Source organism: Macaca nemestrina, chromosome 1 (assembly GCF_043159975.1).
Source record: "Macaca nemestrina isolate mMacNem1 chromosome 1, mMacNem.hap1, whole genome shotgun sequence".
NCBI classification, from domain to species: domain Eukaryota; kingdom Metazoa; phylum Chordata; class Mammalia; order Primates; family Cercopithecidae; genus Macaca; species Macaca nemestrina.
In genome coordinates this window covers 180311759-180332460 of record NC_092125.1, presented here as the reverse complement: position 1 = coordinate 180332460, position 20702 = coordinate 180311759, and the positions used below count along the sequence as shown (strand labels likewise).

At 53.4% G+C, this 20702-nt stretch overlaps 1 protein-coding gene and 1 long non-coding RNA gene across 19 annotated transcripts in view; one reads left to right on the top strand and one right to left on the bottom strand.

Annotated features, from left to right (window-relative positions):
- The window catches only part of LOC105495074 (LDL receptor related protein 8), an 84829-nt gene that overhangs the window by 26940 nt on the left and 37187 nt on the right, over positions 1-20702 (bottom strand). For 3 of the 16 annotated variants that reach the window (XM_011764255.3, XM_011764250.3, XM_011764253.3), the window contains exons 3-9: positions 19324-19446; positions 11224-11352; positions 7352-7738; positions 6292-6414; positions 3264-3302; positions 1887-2006; positions 1688-1813 (exon numbers count right to left, since the gene is read on the bottom strand). In XM_011764255.3, the coding sequence (XP_011762557.2) occupies positions 1688-1813; positions 1887-2006; positions 3264-3302; positions 6292-6414; positions 7352-7738; positions 11224-11352; positions 19324-19446 (1047 nt within the window). Of the gene's footprint in view, positions 1-1687; positions 1814-1886; positions 2024-3263; positions 3303-5353; positions 5475-6291; positions 6415-7351; positions 7739-11223; positions 11353-19323; positions 19447-20702 lie in introns of all 16 variants that reach the window. The other 13 variants (XM_011764251.2, XM_011764254.3, XM_071092781.1 and 10 more) reach the window with 9 other exon arrangements.
- LOC139362275 (uncharacterized) lies at positions 17132-20293 on the top strand. Of its 3 annotated transcripts, none has more exons than XR_011620807.1 (3): positions 17132-17249; positions 18057-18186; positions 20154-20293. It is a non-coding gene; the product is annotated as an uncharacterized lncRNA (long non-coding RNA). The 3 variants fall into 3 exon arrangements; XR_011620801.1 differs by having other exon boundaries at positions 17136-17266; XR_011620806.1 differs by lacking the exon at positions 17132-17249 and adding an exon at positions 17676-17969.

Genomic DNA, 20702 nt, shown 5'->3' with positions numbered 1-20702 from the left:
CTCTGTCACCCAGGCTGGAGTGCAGTGGCATCATAACTCACTGCAACCTCAAACTCCTGGGCTCAAGAGATCTTCCTGCCTCAGCCTCCTGAGTAGCTTGGGAATATAGGTGCATGGTACTATACCTGGCTAATGTTTAAATTTTTTTAAGATATGGGGTCTTGCTACATTGCCCAGTATTGAACTCCTGGCCTCAAGTGATCTTCCTGCCTAGGCCTCCCAAAGTGTTGGGATTACAAGCGTGAGCCACCACACCTGCCCCCCCTTCATCTTCTTTACTCAAATACCTTCTCAGTGAGGGCTTCCCTGACCATTCCATTTAAAACTAGAACCCCCTGCTCACCTGGACTTCCCTAGTCCCATTCTCTACTTTCTATTTCTCCTTAGCCCTTATCGCCATCTGCCATGCACTATATTTTATTTATTTACCTGATTTCTAGCCTGGCTCACCCATTAGAATATAAGTCCCTTGAGGGCAGACAGGGATTTGCATCCATTTTGTTTACTGCTGAATTCCCAGTGTCTACTACAATGTTAGCTGTTCACTATAAACAACTGAATACAATGAATTAATTCTGCTGGCTGAATTGATCAATGTGTAGGTCTGCCCAGGTCGTGCTCTTTGTATAGACTCCCTATGCTGTGTGTGTAGTCTCTGTGTGGTTCAATTTTGTGTCTATATATTCTGCTGTATGAGTGTCATCTCTGTGGGCTGTATTAGGTGGCTCTATACAGTGTCTGTGTGGGTGTTAGTGTGCAGTGCATTGTGTGTGTGATGTACATGTACACTTTTGAGCACTGTACATGCAACTGTTAGAGTAGGCAGACAGCTGGACATGAGTAGAAGGGGGAGTCCCTGAGAAAAGGGAAGCCTAGAAAATCTCACACCTAGAGACCACCCAAAACATGCATGCTAGATATGAGCAGAGAGGAGGGGAAATACCTGTGCAGAAAGGAACGCCCTTTAAGATGCCCAGTAACTGCTCACTCTGCAGTTCACCCATCAGAATGTAGCTAGCCGTATGCTGAGGAGGAAGGGGAGGGCAAAGGGGAAATTCCTAAGAAATATGCAGGCCTAATAAGATTTGACTGCTATACAACCTTCCTGGGGTGGTGGTAATGAGTGATGCCGCCATTAGGTAGTATTTGTGCCCAGAGCTGGGCATGCACACGAGCTAATAGTAAGGGAGGTCCCACAAGCCTGGGTGGAAACTAGGTGAGGAACAGGCAGGGACTGAAAGCAGGAATGGGAAAACTAGACAAAGAAAAAGGCAGAGATTTAGGAGAGAGACAGGAACTTCAAGAAAAAGACCCAATGCAGAACTCTCAGGGCTGCCACCAGTTCATTCTCTTTCAGCAGCCTGCCCCACTCTGCCTCACCTTCCAGAGTGCACTGTCCCTTTAAAGAAACACGGCTATTGCTGCTGTTCCCAGTTGGGTCAGCCCGCTCCTGTCTTGGACTGTACTCTTATCTCCTTAATAAACCTTTGGCTTATGTTACTAATTGTCTCTTGGCTGAATTCTTTCTCCCAAGCTAGACAAGGGACCGAAGATTCCTGTGCTTCTCAGTAACACAAACTGCCTTCTTGTGTGTGCGCACATGTACACATCCACTCCTCACATGTGGAAGCATGCTGCTTCCTATATCCCTTTCAGAGCTGCCCCTCTGCCCTTGGGGTGTCCGTACCAGCAGCCTTGCAGTTCTTGGTCAGCAGGTCCATCTCATAGCCAGGGTAGCACTCGCACTTAAAATAGCCCTTGTAATTGACACAGATCTGGCTGCAGGCATCTGGGTCCTTGCATTCATCAATGTCTGTGGGGAGGAGCAGGGGTCAGAACTGGCAGGAGGATCTGCTTCTGCTTTGGGGTGTGGGAGAAGGTCTCACCGCCACAGGTCTTCTGGTCCAGGAGCTGGAAGCCTGCTGGGCACGTGCATTCAAAGCCAATCTTGAGGTCAGTGCAGATGTGTGAGCAGCCGCCATTGTTGTGCAGACACTCGTTTAGCCCTGGGGAGGGACATGGACTCCTGAAGGTCCAGGAGCCCAGGAGGAGTGGGGGCAGGGAAGGGGTGGGACCTAGAGCAGAAGCAGAGCCTAGGGCAGTGGGACTCCCACAGAGGCAGGAGGGCTCCACAACCTCACTGAGCCTCAGCCTCATCTACCAGGTGTTCTGGGCAGGAGGTGGCACAGAGAGGGCAGGTCCCTACTCAAGGCCAGACACAGAGACAGGGTAGAGTGGAACCAGAACTCAGGTCCCCGGCCTCCCAGCTGGGGCTCTGTCCACCACCAAGCTGGAGGCAGCTAGGCCTTCCCCAGTGGCCCAAGGTCTTTCCTTTCACAAACATGTTTCTTGCAGTGCCTCCTTCCTTGTGACCTCAGAGTTGAAGGGGCCTGTATGTGTCACATCCAACCCTCAAGATACCCTAAGAATCCCTTCCAAAATGCTCTACTTAAATATCTCCAACCTCAGGGAGCCCACTTTCCTCCTGAGGCAGCCGGCTCCACTGTGGACCAGCACTGCCTGCTGAGGCTTCTGCTTCTGCTCCCAGCTCTGCTGTGTGGGGTTAGCCAGGGTGCACAGGCTCCCTCAGAGCCTCCTTAAAGCACTGATATCTGGTCTCCTGCCATCTGGGTGCCTTTCTCTGGACTCACTCCATCTGTTGATGTCCCTCTCTGGACAGGGCCCAGAGCTAGTTTGCCACCCAGAAGGAACCTGAACAACACAGGATGCCCCCTAATGTGCTTGTGGTTACTTAAGACTCCTGGGCCTTTTTTTTTACATGGAGCCATTGCTAAATCAATTTTCTCCTATCATGAACTAATATGATGGGATTTTTCAACTCCTCTCCTCTCAGCACATGTCCCTGTTCCTCCATCTTATCATGGGCCTGGTCCCAGGATTACCACCTGCTCCAAGAGGTGAAGGGATGCCCGGAGATCATCTGTTCTGGCTCCCCATCCTCCACTCCCTCACTACCTTCTGGCAAGGTCTTAGGGGAGGTCAGGGAGTCCAGGACTAATGCTCTCACAGCATATCCTGAGCTTTAGAGTCACAGAAGGTTAATTCCACAAGCCAAGGGGAGGTGCCGCACCCCTCTGCCCCCCAGGCTCATGCACTGCCACTCCAGCCAAGCCAAGCAGTGCTGAGCTAAGCCAGCCATGGCCATGCATGTAGCTGGTCTGAGCTGCCCACCCCAGGCCATGCACAGCTATGGGGTGCCCCCACTTCCAGCCTGAGCCATGCTTAGGGAATAACCCCTTTACCCCTGGGCCTCCTCCTGTTTCCCAGGAATGTTGGCGGAACTGAAAGAACAAGACCACAGCAACCCCGTGACTGGGAGACTCATGGATGACTCAGCCAGACCCAGCCCTGGGAAGCCCCAGACCTTTGGAGGTGGGCTGAGCCATGGCAGCTCCCACCTCCAGGAATTTTTCAGTCGCTCGGAGCCCTCCCTGACCTCTCCTTTCCTGTGTTATTCCCTGAGCACCATCCATTCATCTGTCCTCCCACTCACCCACTGCCCCTATCATGCATCCACTCGCCTCCTTCCTCTCCTTTTGCAGGTAGCAGCAACCCAACAATTCTATTTACTGAGCACTTGATGAAGTGGCATGTGTAGGTGGGATGGCCCTGAAAGGGGAAAGGGGAAAGGAGAGAGCTCAAAGTGACTGGCTTCTGATGAAGGAAGGCACAGTGTCCTCCAGGGCTCAGGTAGGTGAGGGGAAGAGAAAGGAGAGCAGGTCTGCCCCTGTAGCCTTTACCCAAATGCCTGCAGGGAAATCTCCAGTCCTTCTTCATTCTACCTAGCATGGGTGTGATTCCGCTGGGGAGCCAGGAGAGGAGGGGGATGAGGTAGAGTGGTGCAGAGAGGCCAGAGTAGTATTTGCAGCTTCCTTCCATGGAAGGAAGAAGTGGTGTCACTGCACACACCTACATGCACACACCTGCATGCGCACAACTACATGCACACATACCAGCTTATGTGCAGAGCACAGACAGTCCCATGGACTCCATAAATACATTCACACATACTTGGGGTCACACACGTAGATGCATGAATGCAGTTCCCCTGCTTTACTCAGAGAAGAAGACATGGATACAGACACCGGCCTCTCACCAACACAGAGACAGAGGCCAGACGCAGACACAAGCTCGTGTGTACATACTCCTCTTTGGTGTGTCATGCAAATGACGGGAGAGAAGAGAGGGTTTAGTAGGATAGTAGTCCCTGGCTACTCCAAGTCTGGGTGTTGGGGGAGCTAGGCTTAGTAGCTCTGGCTTCCCTGTCTCTTTTTCCACAAGTTCCTTCTTCTGGGACTTCTCTTGGCAGGGCCTGGAGGCAGAGGGAGTGTCTGCCTCCTGCCAGCTCAGGTAGAAGCTGAGTCACTTTCATTCAGCTACTCTTCCTTTCACAATCAGTTTTTTAATCTTCAAAAGGGGGAGGAAATATGCTTTTCCTGGGAAGCTCCAGAGGATGAACCTCCTCTAAGCGCCCAGGAGGGAGGTGCTGAGGAAACAGTCTGCCAGGAGGCAGGAGAGGGAGGGACTGACCTAGGCTCTGTCCTCCCAGGGCTTCTCTGTCAAATCTCCCTCAAGCCCTGACCTGGGAACAGTAAAAAACAAAACAAACAAAAAAAACACTCATGAACCTTCCTGGAGTCCACACTGGGTTTCCAGCATGTTCTCTGGGATGCTCACTCTACCTAGAGCCTGGAGCCTCTGTTCTTTCTAGCCTGAAACCCACCCTGACAGCTGTAGCCGACATCAGGGCAGCCGCTTCCATCCAGGTCTCGCTTTAGTCTGGCCTACAAGTCTGGTCTCTCCATCAGGTCCGAACTCCTCAGGGCTTAGGATGATGCCAGCTCCTGCTGCAAGGCCTGCCCTACTCCCACGCAGGTATGGCCTGAGCAGTGGCCCTGGGATGTGCTTCAACTGACTGCCTGCCTGCTGTGCCCACCTCTTCCTCTGCTGGGTCTTCTGCAAGGGGCTAGAAGACCTCAGAGCCCAGGGCCCTGGCTAGGTCAGCAGGGCAGGAACACAGAGGATGAGAGAAAGTTCCAGAAGGTCTCAGAGGTCTGAACGGGGAAGGAATGAGGAGAGGCCAAGTTTGTGAGAGAAAACATAATTTTTTAGTACCTGGGATGGACAAGCTCTTAGCACTTTGTAGAGATGTAGACCAGAGGCCTGGGGGTGAAAAGCCCCATGTGAAGCCATAGGACAGCACATGAGTCCAAAGAGAGGGTCAGAGCAGAAATTGCCAGGGCAGGGGGCACTGGAGGGCCTCGAGCCCAGATGCCAGGAGAGGGTTGGCAGGAGACTGAGTCCAGCCAGTGGGCATAGACAGGCACTGCACCACACTTTCAGAAGCTCATCTGACCAATCCCGGCAGTCCCTCTGCACATCACACACTTTCCTGCCGTCCACGCGCTCGCCACTCTTACACTGAAATCTGCGGGGACCCTCACAAGGTGACTCTGTTGGGCTGGACAAGAGAGTGGACAGTGCCTGTGAGACCTTGGACAAGAAGGGCTGGGCTGGGCTGGGGCCCACAGGAGGCAAGTAGAGCTCCAGTTCTAACCCCTCACAGGTCTCTGGAGGGTGGCCCAGGATAGACAGGTAAATCCAGGACCTGAGGAAGCTCTGCTCACAGGACAGGATCCCAGGGATGATTAGGAGGCTAAGCCTCATGTAGCTGGGCAGGGCTGTGGGGATCTGCATCTCATCTTGCAGAACTCAGGTCTTAGGAGGGACCAGGCAGCAGCTCTAGAGAGACCTTAGAGGCTGGACTGACCATCTGCTGGGAGGACCTTTGCCCCATGGACCCCAGAGAGGGGAAGGTGCCACACTGCCCAACCTGTTATCCATTCCCCCAGATGACTAGTGAAGGAGGGTCCCTGCTCCTGCAGAGGGCAGGTGGGGGCCAGAAGAACCATCTGAGAATTAAAGGGGGTGCCTGGGGAGCAAGACTCAGCCTCTGCTCAGCCTCGGAACTAGTGAGGGAAGCCACTCAGCAGCTGGGACCTGGACAAGTGGTGGGGGCTGGACTTCCCAAATGCCCTGTCATGTAGCCCTAGGCGTCTTTCAGCTTTGACAAAGTCCTTACAAATCCAATTCTGGTGCCACTAGGACCCCATGGGAAGGGAGCCAGGTGATTTAGGGGCAAGTGGTGCTTTGGGGGAAAATGCTTCTTGGAGACCAAGGGAAAACTCCTCCCAACTCTGCTCTCTGGAGAGTCACCAGAGCCCAGGGCATCCTCACAGAAGATGTGTTCTGTGCCCTGATCACACGCACCCTGTAGGCAGCCAGCTTCATCACTCCCATCCGGACAGTCCTGCTCCTGGTTGCAGCGCTTGATTGCAAGGACACATGTCCCATCCCCACACTGGAACTCGTTCCCATGGCAGGTGCCCAGTGCTGCCAGGAGAGGGCAAGGGGAGAGGATCAGAGTCAGTGTGGTGCTAAGACAGTTTCCCCACCACCCCCATCCCCATGCCATAGCCACCCCTGGCAAAAACCGAACCAGTGGCTGAACTTAGGAGTCCTCAAAGGACACCTGGCCAAGGCACCTCAGTGTACAGATGGGGAGACTGAAGCTCAGAGAGGGGGAAGGCCTTGCCCAGGGTCACACAGCACTCTGGCTGGCAGATTCAGGACTAAACCCAGGTCTCTTGTTTCCCTGTCCCTGCCTCTCTCCAGGGCCACTCCTCAGAACAGACACACGGCCTTCATTTGAGTCTTGGTGCTCATTACTTAATGACTTCATCCATTTGGCAAACCTTCCTGTGCCAGGTGCTGTGCTGGGAGGGGTGGAAGTGGGGGTGGGAGCCCAGAGACTCCTGAGAGCCTCCTCATCCTCTAGGAGCTCAGGGTGCAGAGCAGGGCTGAGGAATGCTCAGATGGGGACGTAAGTGTGAGATGAGCTGTAAGAGAAGGCTGCTGGAGACCTGCCCGGCAGAGGGACCCAGCCCAGCTGGGAAGGTCAGATGAGTCTAGGCCAGGCCTTGAGGAATGAGCAGGCCTAGCGGGTAAAGAGATGGGAGGAGCTCCTGAGCCTGCCAGGTTTCTGGGTAGAGGGGTTGCGGGATGGGGGTGGGAAGTACAAGTGGCAGGGCTCACAGCAGGGACACAGGTACCAGTGGAGGCTTCTGGAGTTAAACCTGAGCTCCGCAGCCAGGCAGTTGCATGAACTCAAACAAGTCACTTCACTTCTCCCAGCCTCGGTCTCCTCTGTAGTAAACCCAGGTAATGTATTCAGGTAAGGCAATGAAAGGAAGCCTGCACCTGGCGGATCGGGATCGGGTAGCGGATCCGCAATCCCTGGGCGGGGCTGGGCGGTATGGAGGGGGCTTACGGCAGTCGGCCTCGTCGGATTTGTCTTTGCAGTCGCGGTCGCCGTCGCAGCGCCAGCCCAGGTGCACGCACTCGCCGCTGCGGCAGGCGAACTGGGCGGCGGTGGCGCAGGCGGCGGGCGCGGACGTGGCCCCGGGGCCCGGGCGGCCGCAGAGCTCGGCTGCCTCGTCCGAGCGGTCCTCGCAGTCAAACTGGCGGTCGCAGACCCAGCGCTCCGGGATGCAGGCGCCACCGCCATCGCGGCCGCAGCGGAACTCGCGGGGCCCGCAGGCCGGGTCTGCACAGCCGCGCTCATCGCTGCCGTCACCGCAGTCGTCGTCGCCGTCGCACACGAACACGGCGGCCAGGCACGAGCGGTTGCCGCACTGGAACTCGTGCGGGGCGCACACTGCGCGGGACAGAGAGCAGGTCGGCCCGCCGACCCCCTCCCCGGCTGACCTGGGGCCCCGCTGGTCCGGCTACAGGGGTTCCGACCCTCACCCGGGGGCCAGATCAAGTCCCTTTTGGGGGCTGAATGGTGGACGTACAGTTAGGCACAGCGAAGGCGGGCTTCCAACACGGACATGCTAGGTGACAGGCAACACACCTGTCCTTCGTGAGCCCCCCAGGCCTCACTGGGTAAATGAGCATGAGCATGGTGGAACAAGGAGGGGCATTCTGAAACCTTACAGCACTGCCTGTCTTGAAGGACCTTGTGATGGGCCCAAGACATGATCTGTTAAATGACACTGACCCTTCCAGGGACCAGGGTCTGGGGTTGGCTCTTCATAGCATAGCGATGCATAGCATAACCTGCACTGTTCCACCTGAGTCCCTTGGCCTGGTATCCAAGGCGTCTCTTGGGTCAGTACTGTGGCTCCATCACCTCACTCCTGAATGTTCACAGCTCCGGCCATGCTAGACCGTTTGCTGGGCCCAGTGCATAGGCTCCCACCTCCAAGTCTTTGCTCAAGTTGCTCCATCTACTGGGAACCTACTTCTTGCCCACCACTGTCTCTACATTTTGCAATGATGAGTTCTCATCTTCCAAGGGCCCAAATTCCACCTCTTTCGTGACACCCTGGTGTTTCCCTGCTTGGGAAATCTCTGCCTCTGCCCTTGTTTCTGAGCCCCTCAGTCGCGCAGGTGTCTGAGTTTCATGTCCTTTTCCATCTGCCCCATGAATCCACACTGCCTAGGGGCGTCCCTCCTTTGTCCTGAGGGCCTGGTACAGAGCTCCCTGCAGTGAGTGGGTGTGGAGTGGATGGAACTGGTCTGGCCCAGGTATGAGGTGTAATTATGGGATGTGCAGTAAATAAGCGTCATAGCTCTGCCTGGGGCTCTGGGCTTCTCTCTGATAAGCTAGTCTGAGCTCAGCGGCTGGGATGAACTTAGAGACCAGCCAGCCCTATTGCCAGATGGGGAAACTGAGGCCCAGAGAGAGGAGCAGCTTGCCCAGGGTCATACAGTCCATGACAACAAGAGAACCAGAACTCAGGTTTGGGGCTTTTCTTTCCTACTCTGTCTCCTCCTTTTGGCTTTTCTGGTTTTCTCCTCCCTTCCTGGAGTTTTTCCAGCAGTTTTTCAGGGCAGTGACCTCCTCACTTCCCTCCCTCCTGTGTGTCCACACACAGGCCAAGACCTGGCCCTGGGGGGCCCTGGTGAGGCATGGCTGTGGCCAAAGGTGATGTGGTGGTGGCAGCACCACATCTTTCCACGTGGGGGCGCCCAGAGTCTGTGTTTTCATTTTCTGATGGAAAAATGTGAATTTTCATTGTTATTGAAGATAAAGAGTGATGTCTTCAGTTTCACCAGGTAGGTAGCTCGTGTCATGCGTTTCTGACAGCTCTACCAAGTGTCTGACAGTTGCGTTTTTTTTTCCCCTCCGAGACTTTTGAGACACTGCGGCATTAGCGGAAAAAGCACATGCTGCCAGTGCCACTGCCCCTCAAGATTACACTGACACCTAATGAGCTCCCTTCCTGCCTGTCCCCACCCAGCTTGTGCATGTGCAGGGAGGGCGGACTCACTGCTTTCTGGGAGTTCCAATGGGAAGTGCTTTTTTTTTTTTAATTTTCTTTTTTGAGACGGAGTCTCGCTCTGTCACCTAGGCTGGAGTGCAGTGGTACGCTCTCAGCTACTGCCACCCTGCCTCCTGGGTTCAAGTGATTCTCCTGCCTCAGCCTCCCGAGTAGCTGTTACTACAGGCACGTGCCACCATGCTCAGCTAAATTCTTTTTCTGTATTTTTAGTAGAGGTGGAGTTTCACCCTGTTAGCCAGGATAGTCTCAATCTCCTGACCTCATGATCCACCTGCCTCGGCCTCCTGAAGTGCTGGGATTACAGGCATGAGCCACCACGCCCAGCCCTATTTTTAAATTTTACTTGAAGATTTTGATGGCAAGGAAGTGCTCCTTCATACTGAGTTTTCTCTGAGGTTTTGGAGCCAACAGTAACTTTAAGATCCATATTCTCAGGCCTACATAGCCCCAGAGACCCTACTCCTAGCATTCACAAATGGAAGAAGCTCAGAGAGATGAGGGGTGGGAGGACTCTTTCTCCTCTGCCTAGGAGAGTGGGAGCTGTAGCACAGAAGCCCAGTAAGACCTGACACCCCTGTCTCCCATAATTAATGGGGAATGTTCCTATTCCAACATGCCCTAGTTGGAGAAGCTCCCATCCCTTGCAGTAGCGGCCTTCATATTGGAGGAATCATCTGATTATGGGGGTTGGTAAAGAGGAAAGAGGATGCTCATTGGCCAGTGAGTCCCAGCAAAATTATCACAGCTGAGGAAGTGAGCCAGTGCCATCACTGGGACTTTGAAACTACTGTTCCCAGCCAGGATCTCCCTCCATACCCAGATGCTTCCTGCTTCAGACACATCAAATTCCAGACTTAGAATCTTAAAGTGCGACTACTCAGACACCTCTGGAGGAGATGGCATTTTCCCTGGGCCAGGAAAGATGGATAGGATGCAAATATAGAGGCTGGCAGAGGGGAGTAGGCAGCAGTGACGGGCAAGTGCCTGGCAAGCCCTCCAGGGTGACCGCCCATATCTCAGCCCAGCCGCACAGCCCAGTAGCGACAGCCAGTCTGTCTCCCCCATTAATCATGTGTTCCCAGAGGGACGACTGTGTAGGATTCACCTCACTGTCCCTTTCAGAGCCTGGCTTCAGGCCTGGCACACAGTAGGTGCCCCTCGAATTGAAAAAGTAAGGCCTGGCCATGCTCCTCACTGGCCCAGGCTCTGCTGGCCTGCTCCCTGGGAAGGAGATAATCCTGTGTTTGAAGCTCAGTGATGTGGAACTGTCCCAGTGGCCACTTCCATCTGTCCCTGCCGAGGCTGCTGAGAATATCTTCTCTGCCCTGTGACGTTTGTGCTCAAATCTGATATTTCAGCAACAGTCGTCCTTGACACCTCAGGAATCCGTCCCCCTCCCCCCAGCACTGCTGGCACTCTGGCTCAGGCCACCACCATTTCTCCATACAGTACCCTCCCTGGTCCCCCTGCCCTTGCTCGAAGATTGGCAGACTTGTGGGATGGATGAGCAGATGTCAGACATGGTAAAAAAGCTCATGGGCTTTGCTGTCCAGTCCTGAATCTGAATCTTGGTTTCATCACTCAGCCCTGGGTACTTTTCCTCCCTTGTCTGAGCCTCAGTTTCCTCACCTATAAAATGGGGATGATAATGGCTGCTCATGAGGTGCTTGTGAAGATGAAAGAAGACAATGTCTCCATAGTGTCTAGCCATTACTAATGTCCTGATCATTATCCTTTCCTCTCCACCTACCAAGCCCCACGGGGAACTGGGCCCCTCCCCAGAAGTGGCTGTCACTCCCTGAGGCTGCCTGACCATGCTTGGCAGACCCTGGGGATCTGACCCCAGACTCACAGGTAACACAGCCGGCCTCATCCGCTCCACCCTCGCAGTCCTTCTCCCCGTCGCAGCGCCATGAGGCAGGTACACACTTGTGGCTGGTGGGTCCACAGCTCAGCTTCTCTGCAGGACACACCTGCTTGGCTGTGGAGACAGACGTCCATGCATAGCTTAGCCAAGGGGGACACAGGGCATGGTGCCAACCAGTCCTACCACCCTGTTCCAGCCACCTGGTCCAAGGCCCTAGGAGTCCATCAGGGCTCTCCTGGCCCATGTCTCAGTTTCATCAGCTGAGAAGAAGCCTCTGTCTGTCCCAGGAGTTTCCAAATCCTAAATCTGACCCCGCCACTTCTCTACAGAACATCTTTCATGGCCCCCTGGTCCCTGGCCCTCAAGTTTCTCTTTAATCCATTGACTCCTGCCTGCCTCTCCTGGCCACACCTCCCATCCCTCCAAACCTCCACTTTAAGTTCCGGCAACATGGAGCCACCATGCCCTGCACTCGTCTTTGTCATTTCCCAGCTGTGTGCTCTTAGGTGAGATATGTCCCAGCTGGGCCTCAGTTTGCCTTCCAGATCAGTGACTCCATGATTGGAACCTGTAAATTTAGAGGGTTCACCAAGGCCCCAACGGCTCCAATCGGCCCGCCTCTAAGCCCCCTCCCCGAGTGATGGTGCTGAGCCTGCTGCTGAGAACAGCTGCTGCATAGCAGGGCCCAGCGGGACTGCATAGCTATAATTACTGCAGCCGCAATCAGAGGCTGACTCAATCAGGGGCCTGAAGCCCCAGGGTTGAATCTCAATTTGGAAGAAAGAATGAGAACCCTATTCAAGGCTGGGGACAGCTCTTATCATGAGTTTCTGCCGGACCCATGTGACAGGCTCAGCCAAGGCAGATGCATCTCAGACCTCCGTGGTTGGCTCCCTACAGCCTTCCAGAGTGTGCAGGAGGCCCGATTTCTGTGGTCTCTAGGATGTGCCAGGCATGGTGCTAGACGCTTCCATTTAATTTTCACAATAAGCCAGCAGGGTGAGAGGATTATGTGCTGGCCTCCAACATGGAGGTGGAGAACATGGGCTCTGGAATCTGGCTGCCTGGGTTCAAATCCTAGTTCACTCACTCACTGACTATGTGACCTTGGCCAACAATCCTTATCTCTGTGCCAATAAAGTGGGGATAATACTATCCCTCATAGGATTGTTATGATGACTAAGTTAATGTCTGTAAAGCAAGCACCTAGAAGAATACCCAGCCCAGTGCTTACTAAATGTTACCTATTATGATTATCCACACATAACAGATGACTCTGAATTTTGCTTATTCATGGAGTATTTGAGCACTGCTGTGTGACAAACATGGTGGTAAGCACTAAGTTCTGGTCACAGAGCTGGTAAAGAACAGCGTTAGGATTGACTGAAAGTCAGCTGTGTCTGATGCCGGAGACCTGGCACAATCCATTTCCCCCCGGAGGCAGTGGGCTACTCATGCCTCACCCTCCATTTTGCTCTCTGATCTCAGACCAGTTTCTCCTCTTCCTATTTCTATAGCTGGGATGAGAGACCACAAGGGATATAGAAAAGGGCACAGATGAGTTGAGGAGGGGGGCAGGTATCTGCATCAAGGTCCCCAGACACCACTACTGCCATGGGAGAAGAGTACCTTAGGCCTCTGAAAGTGAGGTCCCCAAGGTTATCCCTAGGAATGTTTTCATGAGTACAGGGCAATTCCTTGGGAAGGCAGGATTCCTGGGATTCGTTTTCACAGAAACTTCCCTTGCTCGAGGATTGGCAAACTTGTGGGATGGATGAGCAAAGAACTGTCAGGTTGAGCTCTGGAAAGTACTGACACTCAAAGGCCTCTTATAAAGGCCACCTTGGGGCTGCAGTGCAGGGTGCTGAAGGGAAACTGGGAGTTGGGAGATGGGGTCCTTCCAGGGTACCTCTATCACCAACACTGCAGGACCCCAGGTAAGCACCTCCCCTCTGGGCCCCACTGGAACACAGGAAGCTGAAGCTGACCAGTGCTTCGCTGGGGGTCCTCTCATCAAAGGATGGGGGATGAGGGAGCTACTGAAAGTGCAGGTTCCTGGCCTCAGCTCATACCGGCTGAATCTAGACTTCTAGGGCAGAGCCTAGGGATCTGCATTTTCGTAACTCCTCACCAAAACCCAGGTGATTCCCATGCACCTCCATTTGGGAACCCCTGGGTTGCAAGCATAAAAGACACGGGATGTTTCATCTCTTTTCAATTCACTACCATAAAAGCGATACAGATGTTCCGTATACTTGCAAGCCCCTAAGACAGCAATGGGAAGGAAGGTCAAAGCAACTACTTATCCCTAAGCCAGGCCTCAGGAAACAGAACCTCTCAAGGAAGTAGGAGGGGACTCCCAGTTTTTGAACACCTACATTGTGTCAGGCTACGGTGTGTCAGGCTACGTTGTGTCAGGCTGCTCTGTGATGAGAATTTTATATGTTTTCATTTCATTCTGTCATGGTCTGATCATCAGTATCCCCTGAAAATCCATGTTGGAACTTAATCCTCAGTGTGATAGCATTAAGAGGTGAGGCCTTTAGGAGGTGATTAAGCCATAATGGTACAGCTCTCATTAATGAGATTAGTACCCTTAGAAAAGAGGCCAGGGGGAGCCTCCTTGCCCCTTCCACCATGTGAGGATGAAGCAAGGAGGTGCCGTCTATGAGGAATGGGCCCTCACCAGACACTGAAACTGCCGGTGCCTTGATCTTGGTCTTCCTAGCCTCCAGAACTGTGAGCAATAAATGTCTGTTGTAAGGTAAGCAGGCCCTGTGGGCTGCCAGTGCAAATTCCAGGGGTGCCATTTACAAAGGTCGCCACATAAGTGGCATACCCAGAGTACAGCAGGGCAGCAGTCCTGCAGGTAAGCACTCCATTTTATAGATGAGGAAACTGAGGCTCAGCGAGACCAAGTAACTGGCCCAAAGGTGCACAGCAGGCGAGAGACCGAGCCTGGGTTCCTATGACTAGAGCCTTGCCTGTCCATCAAACCCTACATGCTCCAAAACTATCCCCAAACTCTCCTCCCAAAAGCCCAGGTGACTGAAAGGGCCCTTGGCTGTATGCTTCACCTCCAGGGGCCTGGGTTCTAGAGACCCCAGTGCAGCAAGCAGCTGCTTGAACTTTTAATGAATATTTATATAGTTAATTGCATAACCTTTCAGCAAGGACAATGATTAAACAATCTGTCTGCTTCCTTTCTTTATAATTAATAAGACATTTGCTGTGTCCCTAAATAGACAGCTCTAATTATAGGCTCTCGAGGATTCAGCAGTGCCTGATAACAGCCCTCCACCCTCAAAGAGCCAAGGCTTTTGGAATGCAGGACTTGAGAGACCTCAGAGGTCACATTGATGAACACGCTTGGAGTGGCAGGAGACCAAGGCCCAGAGAGGGGAAGGGACCTGCCTAGGGTCACACAGCTACTGGCAGTTGGGTATTCCAATTCCTGTCTCTCCTGGAACCTCACTGTCTCTCCTGTGTTGTAGCTTTCCCCCAAAGGTAGGACTGGAGCCTGGCTCACAGGGTCCTATGTCAGGCCTCTCCACTCCACAGTCCTGGGAAGTTGGTCTGGGTAATTACTGACACATGGTATCACCCTATGAGTGGATATTATTACCTCTATTTTATGAATGAAGAAAGTAAAGCCCAGAGAGAGTAAGTTGTTTGTTCAAAGTCTAGTGGTGAGAGGCAGATCTGGACTTCCATCCCAGGTCCAAACACACTGCTTAACTTACTGCACCTAATGACTGCACAAGAGAAAAGCAGATCCTGTTGGTCTCCCTGGCACCTCTGGCCTGGAGAGAGGTCACTGGAGGAAGGGGGCTCACTGAGCCTCTGGGCAGGTTCTGCACGATGGCCATCTGATGTCCACTCTCAGGACAACTGAAGCCCAAGGGCTCCCAGCAGCATGATGTAGGAGAAAGAGCCTGAGTTTTAGAGACACACAGACCTGGGCCCAAATTTCATTTACTAATACTAAGGTCCTTAGGCAACTTACTGAACCTCTCTGCACTCTGGCTTCCCTCATCTGAAAATGGGGTTGAATAATCTCCTAGGGTTAGTGGATGGCTTAAATGAGGAAACATGGAAATCCCTACACTCAGAGCCTAGAACAAACTAGGAGCTCAGAAAACACTTGCCCTTGTTTAATTTCATGAAGTGCAAATGCCAATGGCTGGGGAGGGGCCTGGTGTCACCACTGGGGAATGCACATTATGAGTCCACATGGTCCACCACGATGCAGACCCCATCCCAGGATAGCCACTCCCTCTGTGACAGATGCCCCCTGAGGGGACCATATGCCTTTGGCCTGCTCTCCAAGTACCCTAGGTTCTGAGAGGCAGGAATGAAGAATCCCACTGTCTCCCAGACAACAGGAACCCTCCAAAGCTGGCAAGGGGGCTTTTCATGAAACTCTGTATCCTGTAGTGACTCAAGGCATTTAAAGGCATTTAAATTCCCAGAGAATCCTGCCCCAGAAATTCAAATCCATTGGTACTTTCTCCAATTCATAAATTCACAAATTAACAAAAAGGGAAATGTCTGTTAAATTAAAGAATGAAAGTACTTGGCGGCTGCTCATTGAGGGAGCACATCTATAGTGTCAACCCACGTGAGTTTTAGGGGCAGATAACCTCCAAATGGGGACTGCCAGCTCTAAGGGACCAGAGGCTCGGGTGGTGAGAACTGCTAGTGTCACTCAGTACAGCTCCTGCCACAGGAAGCACAGCATGGGGCCACCCAAGGTGCAGGACGAGGAGTTACACCAAGTTCCTTCGGTTGAGGCCAGGCAAAATGCTGCTAGCTGGGTCAGTCTCTAACTTACTGAGTGAGCTCAGAAAATCTCTGGGCCTCCATATTCTGATCTGTAATAGGAAGATAATCCTGGTTAATCAGAGAGGCCCCCCTTCCAGGTGGAAAGGTTCTAAGATGCATGAAAAAGCTTCCATATTCAAATAAATAGCATCCAGAACTATAACTCACCTTGAACCATCCTTCCCTCCCCCACCCTCACCCCTCCCAACAGACGCTTGAAGGTGGGTCAGAAGCCATCCCCAATCAAGTGAGCTATAATTAGAGCTGAAATGCTATTGCCACTAGGCAAATGTTCTGGGCTTTTCCATTGTGAGTCCTCGCTACATTTGAAGGTACAGAACCCAGAACCAGAGGGAAACAGCTGGGAGAAACCCCAGCCAGCTAGGGTCAGACAATATAATGGGGGAAAACACAAGAATTGGGACCTTCTCTCAAATCCCTTTCCCGCTCAGTGCAAACCCCTTCACTGACACTGTTTTAATACTGTAAGAATCTAACATCTTAATATCTAACAAACTGTTGTGTTGGGGAGAGAGGGCTTGCAGCCAAAATATAATAATACAAATAACACTGCCATTTACTCCAGCAATGACACTTGCATTCTTTCATTTGATTCTCACAATCCCTCTAAGGCAGGTCCATCACCACATTTTACAGATGAATAAACTGAGGCTCAGGATGACTGGGCAGCTTGCCTGAGATCTGACAGGTTAAAAGACCTGAACCCAACTATATCCGATTCCAAACTCACTACACTTTACTGCCTATAATCTTTCTTTTAGGGGTAGGGAATGGGGCTCCATCCTGGGAGCTGGCATGGCCCCAGGAACCTGGTAGGCCGTGGAGGTTGCTATGGCAACACCAATTAAATGGATAGTAGGTTGGCTGCTAGGTTCTCATTCAGTTGGGAAGGAGTGAGCAAGCCTGCTATCAGGTCCTGCTGCCCCAAATTCTGCCTGACCCTGACTGGCGCTCCCACCCTGGCCAGCTTCCTCCAGGCAGTCTTCTGCCTTGCCTCCACCCGACCAATGTAATACAGGAAGTGGGCATCATGGCTCTTGCACCCCAGCTAGCACAAGCGAGGGAGAAAAGGGGTCTCGGAATACTAAGAGTTTAGGAATCTAGGAATGGAGAAGATTCTGGAATCCTGGAATGTTACTGATCAGGACCCAGAGGGAGGTGGGAAGGTATGCAGGGCTTCACGGTGAGTAGCTGGGAGAGCCCACAGGAGAGCTGGGCTTCTGTCTCCTGGGGTGCTGCTCTGGCTACTGCTCCCACAGGTGCCTTGTGAAACCTCAGAGAGCTCGAAGAGCCTTTTTTCATAAAAGGGAGACCTGCCATGAATAAGCTGTGTGTCTCTGAAGGAAGTCTATCAACTTCTCTGGGTCTCCAGTTGTCCCTCAACTGTGAAAAGCGGGCCTGGGAGGCAGGAAGAGTGAGGCAGGAGGGCCCCTGCCCAGCCCAGGGGGTGGGAAGGCAGCAGTTGCTGGGATGGGCAAGAGGGAGAAAGACAGAGGGACACATGGGTAGGGCAGGGGGGAGAGATGGCGAGAGGGAGGGTGAGGATAGGAGATGAGCAGGGAAGGGAGGCAGCCCAAGAGGGCAGGGGTGGGTGGGACCCTGAAGGGGACAGAAAGGAAGATGAAAAGGGACATCCACACAAAGAGATAGAGATGGGAGTGTGGAGGCGGGGGGAGAAGGGGAGCCCAGCCCTCAGGTAGCAAGGCAGCCCCCTCTAATAACCACAATGAGGCTCCTCTCCCTTCCCTTTCCATCCCCAGTGTCTGAGTATCTGCTGGAGTGCGGTACGGATGGAGGAGCTGGCTGACTGCAGTGAAGGAAAAGCCCCCTGTAGCCACAACCCCTCCCCAAGCACACACTCCAGGCTGCACACGACTCTGCCTCTTGTTAGCTGGGCAGCCTTGGGCAAGGGGGAGAACCGACTCCAGCCTCAGTTTCTTTCTCTTTACATGGGGATCCCCCTCCTTCCTTAGGTTGCCAAGAGGATGAAAGTCACAAATGGGCGTGGCGGGGCTTTGTTCCTTCTGAAGCTCAGGACAAAGCACTGGGCTTCCCTCCTGCCTGGGAGCCTCCAGTACAGCATGGAGTTTGGCCACGTGATGGGTGAGGAAAGGATGGGGCCTGTGGCATGGCTGGGGAGGCCAGGAGCAGCTGTACGAGGAAATGAGGGCTCCTTGTCTCGGGTGGGGGCCGCTCTTGCTCTGTTCTCTCTCTCTCTCCCTTTCTCTTTCTCTTATGTGGAGACTGGTAGCTCTGTTGCTAGGAGACAAGGAAACCCAGTTATCACCAGCCACAGCATTAGATGGGACTCCGGTCTCCATTGTCCCCACCTCTGCCTCTGGGGCGACTGTTACCCCTAAAGAGGGGCTCTCGGGTCCCCGCCAGCCCCACCATCCTCCACATGCTTTCGCCTGAGCCTTTTGTCTCGGGCTCACGCTGCTGAAGCTCTGCCTCTGGACTGTGGGGTCCTTCCCCGCCCCCTTCTCATCTCCTTTTTAATTTAACAAATGTCACGGAATGACCTGCCGGGTGTAAGTTTGCTTTGAGGATTAGGGCCTGGAAAATAAATCATGGAGAGACAAAGCCCTGAGTGTAGGGGGCAGGCCTGGGGCTCAGCTCTGGCCTCCACCTCCCCCCGCCTGCCTCTGCCACCACCCAGCTGGTGATGGAGGCAGGAGCTCCAAGGCTCAGCCCACCCAGGATAGAGGAATGGGCCAGGGCCTCAGAGTCTTGGCTGGGTAGCCTTGGGCAAGTCACTCAACCTCTTTGAGCTTCAGTGTTCTCCTTTACAAAACTCAGAAAATGACAGTGTCTGCTTCATGAGGCTGCTGTGGGGATAAAAAGCATTAATGCACACAGAGAGCTTAGCACATGGTAAAGGCTTAAGAAGCGCCAGCTGCCATTGGCACTCCTGGAATTATGGTTGGAGTTCTCAAGAACAGCAGCAGGGAGGCCTGGAGGACACGCTAGGGCTCCTTCTGGGCAGAAGGGCTTGACAAGACTGTTTCTAGCTGCTGCTGCCACAGAAACAGGGTCCAATCCGCAAGAGGGCTGTGAAGAAAGCCCAGACACAGGACAGTAGAAACCAGCAACTAAACACACCTGTTTACCAGGAGCGCCCTGAGGGCGTGGCACAGTGTTCAACTGGTCGCCTCTCCTGAGCCTCACAGCTTCTCAATAAGGAAGATCTGAGGAGGAAACCGAGGCCCACCCCCACCCAGCCTGAGGGGCAGGACTCACTGCAAGTGGCCTCGGACTCATCGGAGCCGTCAGGACACTCCTCCTCGCCATCACACTTCCACCGCTCGTGGATGCAGTGGCCGTTGTCACAGGTGAAGTCACTGTCCGCACAGGTCTTCTTGGCTGCAGGGGAAGAAGGAGAGCGTAGTGAGTCTGGGAGCAGTCAGGAGGGCGGTGGGGCAACCAGGATGTGCTTGGTCTGCAAGCCGGACCACAGGGCTTCCCACAGCCCCACCAGGCCACAGACTGCCTTGCTGACCAAGGGCAGAGGACGGGAGAGACAAGCTTCTTTGTTCCTTAGGCATCTGAACACTGCGTGAAGACAGGTGACATTTTGCTCTGCCCTCCAAGTCCAAGAGCTCAAATCCAGCAAACATGACAAGACTTATCATACCCCTGTCACTCTCCTGCTTCCCTTCAAGGTCTAGTTCCACTGCCACTGCCTCCAGGAAGCCTTCCCTGATAGCCTACAGCAGCTGCCTTAGCTCCTTCAGCCAGTTCTCAGTCTCTTTACCTGCCTGTCCCACTTTCCCCAACTGGACTGGAAGTCAAAGTCCCTTCTGCAGGCACCAGGCAGTTTGTGACCATGAATCCTACCCCTAGATGATTCCTTTGTGGCAAGATGAATGAGGTATTTTGTGTTCAGAGCAGTAGAAGGAGGATCTACTGGGCAAGACACCCAAATCAGTCCCTGCCCCCAGGTGTCTACAGCCTGCGGGGTGATCTCCACACTGCTCTGGGGATTTCAATCCCAGTTCCTCCTCCTCCTCCTATCTGTGTGACCTTGAGGATGTTCCTTAACCTCTGAGTGTACATTTTCTTATCTATAGAATAGGGAGAGGAAGACAAAAGGCGGTGAGGAGGAGCAACAAGAAGTTATAATGTATGAAGAACCCGCAGCAGACTCAGGCACATGGCAGATGCTGGAGAAGTGGCAGCTACTGTTGTTTTCAGGGTTTGAGTCTCAATTAGAAGCTGAAGGAATGGGGTTCTGTGCCCACACAGGGGATATAGCAGGCTGAGAGCTCACAGCTGGTAACAGAGCTGAGATAAGAATATGGGTACCATCCCCAGATTGGTTCTTTGCTGCTTTCTGTGTCTTGTCCTAAGAGGAACTAGAGTTTCCAGATCAAGGAGAGGAAAGGAGATGGCTGCCCATGTCACAAGGTGCCCCAGCTTCTTCCCAAGCAGCAGCACAGCACTGGGCGCACCTAGCAGGCCCGGGGGAGAGCAGTTGCCCTGTCAGGCCTTCCATGGTGGAACTGAGGCTGCCTGGGTACCCCTAGTAGCAGGGGGTGTTGGAGACCGGAAGGGGCCTTGAACACTCCACCCCTGACACCCTGCACCCTCCATAGCAGCCCTAGGCCTCTGAATTATTG